The sequence below is a fragment of the Filicampus tigris genome, chromosome 10, assembly GCF_054856515.1.
Source record: "Filicampus tigris isolate MCC_2025a chromosome 10, RoL_Ftig_1.0, whole genome shotgun sequence".
NCBI classification, from domain to species: domain Eukaryota; kingdom Metazoa; phylum Chordata; class Actinopteri; order Syngnathiformes; family Syngnathidae; genus Filicampus; species Filicampus tigris.
In genome coordinates, this window is record NC_141226.1 from 23692035 (window position 1) to 23703592 (window position 11558).

General features: G+C 40.7%; 1 protein-coding gene across 5 annotated transcripts in view; it reads right to left on the bottom strand.

The window, feature by feature from the left end:
* The window catches only part of mib1 (MIB E3 ubiquitin protein ligase 1), a 51348-nt gene extending 42391 nt beyond the window's left edge, over window positions 1–8957 (bottom strand). For 3 of the 5 annotated variants that reach the window (XM_086043016.1, XM_086043015.1, XM_086043013.1), the window contains exons 1-5: window positions 8060–8957; window positions 5860–6031; window positions 3674–3803; window positions 1893–1997; window positions 393–459 (exon numbers count right to left, since the gene is read on the bottom strand). In XM_086043016.1, the coding sequence (XP_085899142.1) occupies window positions 393–459; window positions 1893–1997; window positions 3674–3803; window positions 5860–6031; window positions 8060–8288 (703 nt within the window). In that variant the 5' untranslated portion in view covers window positions 8289–8957. The remainder of the gene's footprint in view (window positions 1–392; window positions 460–1892; window positions 1998–3673; window positions 3804–5859; window positions 6032–8059) is intronic. The other 2 variants (XM_086043014.1, XM_086043012.1) reach the window with 2 other exon arrangements.
* Between the last annotated feature and the right edge of the window lie 2601 nt (window positions 8958–11558).

The window sequence follows — 11558 nt, forward strand, 5'->3', positions numbered from 1 at the left end:
TATATATATATATATATATATTCAATCACTATAATTACATCAGAATAACAATTTATACACAACTTGAGGAGTAATATAGTAATAAACTATAAACTACACGGTGCCAAAAACAATAAATGTAATATTTACAACATAGACAGAAACATTACACACATTAATGGCACCATTTAACTTTAAGGGCATATAATTTAGGCCAGTATGGCATGAGGGAGGGAAGAAAATCCTTGGGAAACTCTATTGAAAGCAAGCAACAAGGTGATGCTACCACCTAGTGGTCACACATATTACATGCTACGTCAGAACCCCTTTTTGCCCTTGGATTTGCTGCAGCACAGCAATAGGTGACAAGTGGCCTGATAATGCCAAAACAAAAGGCCAGCTGGCTTTCTTACCCAACACAGGACAGTGGTCTCTGTAAAAGGAACCTCCTTTGGCGTCCTGAACACATTTCAGGTCCGACTGCGAGAGACAAGAAGCAAAGGCTCTGTAACTCAGTGGCCCGTGGGAGTTCCACCACCGCAAGGGCACAAGCATGAATAATGAAAACACAGAATGCGCACATTTAAGCTGTGTGCTCAGAGCAACGATGGCAACAACATGGCAAAGAGGTAAGACAGCAAAGCAATACGTTGCGGCACAATGTGGATGTGTGGCAGAGTTCAAGGGAAGACAGTGACGACACATTCCTCCCCACACTATCAAGACAATGGGACACATTAATCTTATGATTGTGTAAATAGCCTTTATTTCAGATATGTTAAAACAAAATATGACTCTAAAGTCGTAAGCATCTTCACACCTTGCTTCCTAGAGTAATCGATGGAATTACCGATAATCGATTCCAAAAAGATTCATTTGTGAAAGCCCTCGCCCCAAGCCCTAATGCAATAATTGAATTTCCACGAAGGTTCACTTTGTCAACATTTTTTTATTTTTTTCATTTGGGGGGGGGGGGGGGGGGTGTAGACCTCTATTAAGCCGTCAGAACGCTGACCACAGTCTACACAGTCCTACAGGCTTTTCCACTGCCTTCCACTCGGCTGTGGAATCAATTTTACAATTTTGCTACTAGTCTATAAATCGCTGAATGGTTTATGTCCTGATTAAATTAAAGAAATGCTAATGGCGTATAAACCCAGTAGGGCTCTGAGGTCTGCAGACTCTCATCAGGTCAATTAGTGGAGCCCAGAGTTCAAAGCAAACATGGGGAATCAGCATTTAGCTGTTATGCTGCACACAAATGTAACTAGCTGCCAACAGAAGTAAAATCAGCGGCAAGTGTAAATGCTTTTAAATTCAGGTTAAAAACTATGCTTTTTTCTCTCCCCATACGGACAATTAGGATTGTTTAATCGTCATATTAATAGTGGCTTCACTTGTATGACAGTTAAAACAATGTTCACTGCAGCAAATGACGGAGATAGTTTGGCCCTGGCACAGATTATTTCCATTGCCTGTATTTCTAACTGGGACAAACTGCGTTCAACTTTAGAGGTTCGACTGCATTAGAATAACAAAAGGACAAATCGGTTCTGCAACTAGAAAACCCGGTTGGCTTCTTTCACTAAGCGAAGCCAGCAATGAGCAGAAGCGTGCTTTTAATCAGAGACGCGTGTGTGGATGCACCCGCAATGTAGACCCCCACCCTCTCAAGGTTGACCTCCATGTTCACTTATGTGCCCTCCTTAAAAAGCAGATTGCCTTTATCATGCAGATGGCTTCCACCTCCAGCTGCTTGTACATACAATGGGGGCCGAGACCACTGTGGCTCTCACAAAGGCCTCGGAGGGGAAAAAAAAGAGCCTCCACCCTGCGGCCAAACACAAAAGCCACCTGACAGCTGATGTATTGAAGGACACCGAGTGTGTGCGTGTGTGTGTGTGTGTGCTCACCATTCCCTCAAAGCCGACACGGTACAGGTTCTTGGCGCCATTGTCCCATAGCACGTAGGCGGCACTATGAGGGCTGGCAGCGCTCCAGTCTTGAATCTCGGTCACCTGTTAAGGAAAAAGAAGAAGAACTAGAACTATTTGACATACTCATTTTTGTACATTTGTAATGCGCACCGCAATAGACTTCTGTTCAGCCGACAACAAATGATTAATTTGTCGTGTTTAGAAATGGTGGTAAGAGAAGAATAATGGGAATGAGCGACTTCTTTCTTTTAATTAATGATGTTACAAACTTACTTTACCCTATTGTTATGCTGTGGGTCTAACTAGACTCATTTTAACGTTTAAAAATCTTTCGGGCCGAAACCCCTCACGACACAATTTGATCTTTTTTTTTTTTTTTTTAATTTTCACAAATCTATAATATTGGTCAGGCCACACACGCATGCCATTTTTATTTTATTTTATTTTTTACAAATTATTGACCAAACTACAGTTTTGAAAATGGCTTGTTCTATTTGACGATCCGACTTAATGGTTGAACAAACACGGCGTTTTTTCCCCCCCCTGTTTAATGCAAAGAGATGTTTTTGCAGGTACGGGGATGCCGCCTGATGCCAGTGAAATGCAAAGAGAAAAACCAAACTCTTGGATATATTTTTGTACTTTTCTAATTGTTTTTTTTTTCCATTTTCTTATTAATCATATTTCTCTATATGAAGATTTTTGGTTTAAGAAAAACCTACCAGTGGGACTATATGCATGCAAGGTAGAGTAATATTTTTTTCCCAGCATGGCTTAGCGGTAGTGGTAGGTGGTTTAAAAAAAAAAAAAAAAAAAAAAAAATTCTATTACTTTATCATTTTATATTATGTCTATCTACGAGACTATTCTTTTAAATGTTGATTGACCCATGACGGTTGTGGGCGTGGCAAAGAAATAAAAACAGGAAGGTTAATTGCCTCTAAAGCTAAAACAAGTTTTCAAAAGCCAAAAGTTGTTATTCCAAATCTTATTGATGCCGATGGTAAATTTCAGCTATTGAAAGTTGACCAAATCCGAGGTCATGGATGGATGCAGATGGATTGTGGTACTCGACTTATAATAATAAGATAAAGAAAGTGCCATAAGATGAAGAGCATCAGAGTAAATTAATTTCATCATTAAAACGGCTGCCCTAAGTAAATGCAGTAGCCTGTTTATTTTCAGTCCCTCGCAGTGGTAATTGATTAATGGGTCTAGCTAATATTTGGGCTACACTACAAATACATCTAAGCATTAGGACATGCCATAATGGTTTTCGGGTGGGGAAAGATGACTGCTGCCGGCATCGTAAAATAGTGATGAGATATGCCATTAAATAACACAGCAAAAGCAAGTCTTAAATTGCCGAGAGGGGCTCTTCAAATATGCTCGATCCGAGTCGATGTCGGTGTGTAGTACAGATACTGGACAACAAGTGCAACCCCATCTGTCACCGGAATTACTTCATAATGACTTTTATGTGCGGCATTAGTCAGGATTAAAATCATTCAGCAAGATGAAAGGCGTCGCCATCTAAAACCAATACATAATATAAAAGGCATGGCTTCCTGTAAACAGTTTTCATAGCCTCTCACATGCGAAAACTATCAATATAATGCCGTGACTTAGGTACAGTACATGCACACATGACCCAGCAGATATAGATACAGCTACAGCAACGGTTCCGTGTTTCACTGAGTAGACGACACTGACCTAGAGTCACGTGTCTGCTTCGGAGGCATATTTTAGGCCATTACCTTTCCTCGCCTTCCGTTGCCTCCATCCTGGTCTTCCCACTGCCAGTCCACGCCTCGCACTACGCGGCCTCCAGTAAAGATGCCTCTGGCGGTGATTTTCTTTGATTTGCGCCTTGACTCCAGAAGTACTCTGCCCACACCAAGAAAAACGGCCCCTCGTGTCATTTGGGTGTCCTGTCAAGTTGTTCCCGAGAAGGACGCTTTTGAATGCATATTATACGATGTTGATATGTGGCTAATGTCAGTGTGCCAAACTGGACTTGGACTTCATATGAAACATTTTCAGGTGACAGTCATAAATAACGCGGAGATTATAGTACGATAGTACACTTTGCACTAGGGATGGCCTTACCACATTTTAGCACCCGAGTCCAAGTCGAGTCACTTGATTTTGAGTATTAGACGATACCAAGTCCAAGCCGATATCGCAAAAGTGCATCAAACAGATGTGTAGTTGGTTGGTTCATCTCGAAACAACACGATTAGTTACTTGCATCATCAAATGTAACCAGTGGGGCACAAGTTTGCTTGTCACAAAATAATATACACTCATTACGATTTCTATTTCAATGTAACTCACTTAAAAGCATCACATTTGCTACCCTGTCAACGCTGACGATGCTGCTCAACAAGATGTTGAGCCATACAACATCTTCCCTTGTGTGGTCTACTCTGCGTGTCTTTGCAGACACGATTGTAGTAGTTTGCTCTGACTGTCGGCCGCGTAGGCAAAATGTTGGGCCTTGAGTTTGACACCTGTTATATATACAAATATGCTCTGTCAAACATATCCAGACAGACAATTCCTTGACATTGGTCTGGACATTGGTTATAAAATGTTAATAAAAATTCCTTTGCAATGATAATCAAGGAAACACATGAAAAATATTCAAAGCGCATTAAAAAAATTATTATAAAAAAAGGTTACGCAACACAACTGCAAACATCCCATGGCAGCTGGACAGTGGCGGTCCACCACCGTGAACGACTCCCTCCTCAAAACGGACTGAAAGAATCTAATGTGGTGTAACAGCCCCCCAGCTCATCTTGTTGGCAGACTAATGTGATCTAGGGGGCAACGTCCGCAGCCATTGTTCTGTGTGCGCCGTCTGTCTCGAGGGGAAAATGAAGTTGTACTCGCTTGAAAAGGAAGCCGGCTGTTGGGCCATGTGTTCGTCTGTGCTGGGATGCTGGCTTGATATAAAAGAAGCATCGGTGTGTCAAGAACATCATTTCAAAACCAACACAACCACAGAGTCACCTACTGGGCGGGAGGCCTTTGAAAAAAAAGAAAGGAATAGAAAGTACTATAGACAGTATATACTATTATTACAAATAAACGTGAGACGTCAGCACGACTTCACCTCAGCTTCAGCAACATCACAATTAGACTATTTTTCAAAATCGTTCAGGAAAGCAGAGCTGCAACGGGTTTTGTTGGATGTTAGCTTAGATAACAGCGCTAGCTTCTAATAAACAGCACATAATCGATTGTGAAATTGACCACTTGGTGGCGGCGGATTTGTGTTATGTGATGTGTGCATGTGCCACATACACACAACGTCGCATATGAGGTGCTGCCTCCACAAGTTCAAATGCTTTTGCCGTCTTATGGCCGCTCACTTTCCCCCCCCCACTCATGCAAGTAGACACTGCTGTGGTTAGGGCCTCCTCCCCCGGTTGTCATGGTAACAAAAACCAGACTCGCCATTGGCCCAGCAGTATACACTGTATATGAAGCGGCGTATATGGTCGTTTACTTGCATGACACAAGGCTGGCCCCTCAAAACGGGCTAATTTCAGTGAAATAATATATAGACACCATTTAAAATGGTGGAAAAAAATCCATTATCCCCCATTTGATTTGCTTCCAATGGCAAACATTGCTTTGAACTAGGCACGACCAACCACGATGGCGATTGCACCATATATGAGAATCGCCGCCTTAATATTCCATCCAAAAAGATTTAAGCGAGGCCAGTTTGTTGCCTGGCAACTGAGGGCTGGGAGCACCCAGATATATTGTGTCTGCCTGTGAGGACGGGTGCACACAAAAGATTCTCAAACACAGACACACAAATAAAAGCGTGAAAAGGGAGGGTCACACTAAACACATTGCACTGTTTGTAACCCAAGCCTTTTATCTATTTTATTTTATTTTTTTCAGCGCAGTCATCTTCACTAACCTCTCACTGCCCGGGGTGGTGATCCTGTAGAAGCGGTGTCTCAGGTGATGTTTGTCGCCATGGTAACAGGTTGTGCAGAGGTCGTAATTGGTGCACTCAGCACATTTCCAGCGAATGCCGATGATGGGCTGCTGACGGCAGGTGTCACACATTGTTCCGTCATGCTTGATGCCTGCGGGGCGAGGAGGAGCATTGGTGAGTTAAGTGGATGCGAGTTGCGGCGCGTGAAAATCACAGCTAATAGTTTGCACACACCCAAAAATCATGACAAGTGTAAAAATCTCAGAATGTCCCATCTCACTAGACCTCAGTTGGGGCTGAATTAAAAGTTTAAAGTATTTGGCTTGTTTGATCACCAGTGTGGTTCTTTATTGCTTTTTTAATTTTTTTTATTCAAGCATCTGCTATTGCTTGATAGTGTTGCCAGAGCCAGTTTGACCCGCTTTATGTGGACGTCAAGGACCTTGACTTGGATCTTCTGCGACTGGTCATGCCTTTGATCGGTGATGTTTGACAAGTACCAAGTGATGATGTAGACCTGTAACAGTTTGGACACTAAAACAAATCAATTTACAGGGATCTCAATGGGAAATGTAAAGCTGATTACACTGGGTCAACACATTTTTTTTTAATCTGAGATGCAAGTAAATGTTTCTTAATTTTTGCACGGACTCCGAATCTGCCCTCGTTTTTTTCCTGTAGCACATCACGTTTTCATAACAATAATACACGGTACTGACAACAATGATGTAATATGTGATATAGTAATTAGTAATATTTATGACTCAAGGGTTAGTTTCAGCAAAAGGTAGATTCTTTTCTAAAACATCATAGCTATAAATTACTACGCATGGTAAAATCCATATTGCGCATGCTTTTATAGGTCAAACTTAAGAACAAGAAATATATCAAGCCTGTTTGATATAAAAGACTGTTTTTACGTCGGCGTCAAAAATAAATTTAGCAACACGTAATACCATCTCTGATGCAAATTTACCCTTGACCGGTGTTATACGCGCTAAAGCTAAAATGCACTATAACCTTTACAAGTTAACTTTATCTGACCTTCTCTAAACTTCTGATTTGTTCTGTTCAGTGTTTCAGTACTTTTACGATCTCTAACAAGTTGAACAACAAAATCTACAGCAGGTGTTTGAGCCATGAATCGATTAACAAATTTCCTGTTGCTGCCTGGGAGTCTTAGTTCACACCTAGCCATCCCCGAAAAAAGGAGTGTGGGCAGTGGACCACCCACCCAAAATCTTCCACGCATGTTGATATCGGTACCATAAACTTCTCCCCGGGAGATAAAGCAGCCCCGTGTACCTCAAACTGTGTATGTTTGTGGTGTTCACTACAATGACGGGTTAAAAAAATTTTTAAAAAAGAGGTCAAATTTCATGTATATGCATGAATATATGTAGTGTTATGCATCTTATTTTCCTCTTCATCAGGAGACCAAGACTCTACCTATCAATTGATCAACAGTACCACGCCACTGCTAGGCGTCATACAAGATGCTCTCAAAGTGAAGTGGCGTCTGAGTTTAGAGTGTCATCAGAGAGTTACAGCAGACAAACTGAAAGAGTCACAGAAAGGCAAATGAGTTCTTGGAAATTGGTTAATTCATGGGGGAAACACCTATTGGGCATGCACGTGCAGTCAGGGAAGGCAGTGCTGCCCAGTGCTGTACCTTCCCCCAAATGCTAAGAGTAAAAAGAAAAAAGAAGTAACGATAATGATTACATTAAAATATGTTTCATTTTAGCTCTATCGTACATGCTTTACATTGATTTTCTTTTTCAACCCAATAAATATCAATTATTTCATCATTATAATAGCTATAATTTGATATATATATATATTTTTTTTTTTTTATGGAGGGGGGGGGTATATTTTGAAAACAACCTCTAATTTGAATTTGCTCCACCAGTGTTACATTCGTCTGTTGCAACGAAAAGGAGAGAATCCCTCTCCAAAACACCTCGGGTTACATTTCTATCTGTGTCGAATAAACAAAGAAAACTTGTCGTAATACAAACCGGTGTACACTTTTCACTGAGTTTATTGAGCGGCAGTCTTTCGAGCATCTGCATCCATCCAGGCTCAGTAAACAAAACAACCACTCGCACAAGACTATACATTACAGCCATCTTCACGGAGATGGTGGAAGTGCACTGCAGTTTAAAGAATAACTTACCTGTCGGAGCACTGTCTAATATCCTCACGTCGTATGCTCCAGAGCAACGGTAGTTCGCAGCAGTGCCGTTATCCCAGACGACCACCACCTCCTCGGGACTTTCAAAACTCCTAACGGTGCCGACATGTCCCTCTCCTCCGTCCTGCTTGCCCCACTTCCAGTCGGGTCCTCGAACCACCCTCGCTCCGACTCCTTCCATCATAGCTCGGTTGTTCCTGCCGGTGGTCATTTAAGAAACGAACAAGGGGGGAAAATGGCCCCAACGAATCTTTTTGAGTTAGCGAGCTAGCTGTGCGAGCTGGCAACAAGGCGGCGGGCAGTTTTTGAGTGCAAGTCCGCAAAAGAAGCCGCACAGCCCCGAGAAGCTATCCGCGCTAGCTGCTGAAGGAGATCGCCTCTTTTTGGCAAACAAACGCTGCATTCGCCGAGCCCCAGGAAATTGGGAAAGTAATTAGGAGGAAAGCTGGCGAAGCGGCGACATTGTTTGCTTAGCTGACCCTCGTCGCCTCAAGAATGCTCACCTCTTCAACTTAGCAAGCTAAAGGCGAGCCTCGATGCTAAAGCTAAGCTAGCAGGATAAACCAACTCCTTGCTCAAGCCAAGTCTTTGCGCTTATGCTCGCTCCTTTCGGGGGTCCCAATTGCTCCGTGCGGGCGCATAACATTCACCTAAAGGTGTTCGCTTTGTCGGCCCGGCCGGAGATGGTCCTCCGTCTTCTCTTCTCCTCTCTCGACCCCCCCTGCTGGAGTCAAGTCAGAATAAACCCGCCGCCATTATTATCAATCATCATCGCTCCCTCCGAGTGGCCAGAAGAGAAACAACAACTAGCTCGACGGAGATGCACGGAAAAGCACGAAGGAGCCACGAGCGTTTAGTGGACAACCACATGCACGCACGTTCCCGGCGGCGTGCTCGCGCAGCCGCATTGGACCACCCCCTCCGTCCAGCACAATGCGACGTGACGTCACAGTTTCACAAGCACGAGCACTGGAATTTTTTTTTTTTTTGGGGGGGGGGGTCTTCCCACATTATTTGGAACAATGTAAACAAATGTATTTAGTTGATTAATGCTTGAGTTTAAATTTCACATTATAGCCTTTAGGAATCGTCACAGTCACTTTGGGGATTTGGATTTTCCGTTGACAAAACGAAGACAGTGTAGTTTACAAAGAGAAGAAAAGTAAACGGCCTGCACGTCAAATTATATAATCAAGAAATAGAGAGACTAAAATATTTTTTAGTTTTTAGGTTTTTCATTTGATTTAATTAAAACCTGACCGATTAATCGGTCGGCTGATTTAAGCGCTCTTTTTCCTTTACACATTAACACATTAGAGCATAAGACAAAGATAATAACATTCGAACATGCCCCACCCAAAAAAAAAATTTTTTTCTTTGCCAAATTTTGTGTCTGTTGTAAATTTAAACAAATACTTAAGGAGAACGTATTATTAAATAGTCAAATATTCTGCCTGTAATTCATATCTTTATTGTTGTAAACATTACAGGACAAAAAAAAACAAGTTATTTTATTCATTATATAATTATTTAAATTAATCAGCCGATTGACCGATTATCGAAATATTATTCTGTCAAATATCAGAATTGGCTTCAGCCTAAAAAAAAAAACAAAAAAAAAATCCTGATCGGTTGGGCCCAAATACAAACCCTAACACGAGATAGAAACCATAACTTGAAACCTGAACCCTGGCTAGAAACATAACTTGAAACCTTACTTTGAAACCCTAACCCTGGCTACTGTAGGTATACCCACTTTCCAACTTTAGCCCAGCCTGTATTATAACTGTTAAAATATATTTAATTTTAAAATTTAAATTTAATTCATTATAATGATAATGATAGAATGTAATATATAACCTAATGAAATATGGTGCTAATAATATTAAATCTACCTATTTAGTACTTACAAGAAAACCTCCAAGGTCAAACACCCCAAAAGTGGTACAATTGGATGTTGAATCTTAATTCTTTAGAAAAAATGCACCCCCAAAGTCATACAAAACTTGGATTTCAATCAACATTATCATCATCCGCTCACTTAGCATCAAAAGGATTCATTCAACAAATGTTGTTTTCTTTTTCATCAGTTTTTTTGTGATACCAAAACAGGGTACCATTGGAAAAAAAGTCACTAAAATTAAGTACCGTTAGAACAAAAAATGGAGCTGATTGCAACATGCAGGAAAGGGTCTAACTGCTCTAAACATGATCAATACAAAGAGTGAATAGTAATAGTTTTAGTAATAGAATAACCAATAGAAAATAGTTTTCAGTATGCAATGGTTGACTTGTTTTTACATGACCAAAAATGCTCCTTTCTTACTATTTTGTATAGGTTTTATAATGATGTCATGGGCTTTATACTACTACAAGACAAGCAACTTGGGTGGTGCAAAAGTTCTGTGTGAACCGCTGTCAACTGGATATACAGTACCCTCAACTAGTTATTCCAGTTTCTACTTCGATGAAAATAGATCACACAGATTGGTTCAGGAGCACATCCAAAGAGCCTCCCATAGTCCAATAATAATACTGTTCAACAGCAAATTTTAATCAGAGATGGCTTTATGTGCCACCAAATGTATTCACGCTGATTAAAAAAAATATCTTTGCTTTTGTATAAAAAAAAATGGTTAGAAATGTATAAATCATTTTTGTATATTTATTACGTATTTTTCCGTTTTTTTCTAGCTTTCTCTATTATTTCTAATCATGACATTTTACTGTATGTACAGTATGATGTACACTACTGTAGGATTATATTGTATCACTTTGAGGCAGGCATAGTGTCGCCCTGGTGCATACAGTATGAGTGTTAATTTAATTAACACACACTAATAGCCACATACGTTTGTACAGCCCTTGGGCAATGTGTTGGTTCCTAAGAAACCATCCAACCCCCCGCCCGGCCCCTTGAGGGTGTTTATATCTGACGTGCATGGTGGCTCATTTAGTTTCAATCAATTAGCAATGCATAAAGCATGTTTAGCTTGAATGTTTTGAGTAACATTTTAACGTTGCTCATTGTTATAGAAGTTAGAGAGAACTTAATCACTGTGTTAGAAAACTAAAATAAAGTAAAACTACCCACTTTTTGAAGATGCCTGACAGACAGGTAATGCCAGTCGTTAGCAGTCATGCTTTCTGATATGCTGTATTGTACAGCTGGACCTTTTACTATGTCAGGCCTGTTTAAAAATAGCTCACCAGTGAGATGCTTTTATTTCGGTATTGCTGTACGTTCGTAATCGTACAGAAGAAGGGAGGTCAAACAGTCATTTGAGAACTGTAGTTTACTTTATTTTATTACACCATATTTGCACAGGGGCAGTATCTTATGACCTTTTTTTCATATTGCACTCAACAAATACTCCGTATGTTTAAAAAAAATCTGAAACTAATACTAAAATGAATACAAACTAACCTAAAACAAAGCCTTTTCGGGGAAAAAAAATAAAATAAAAACAAAGAAAACCTA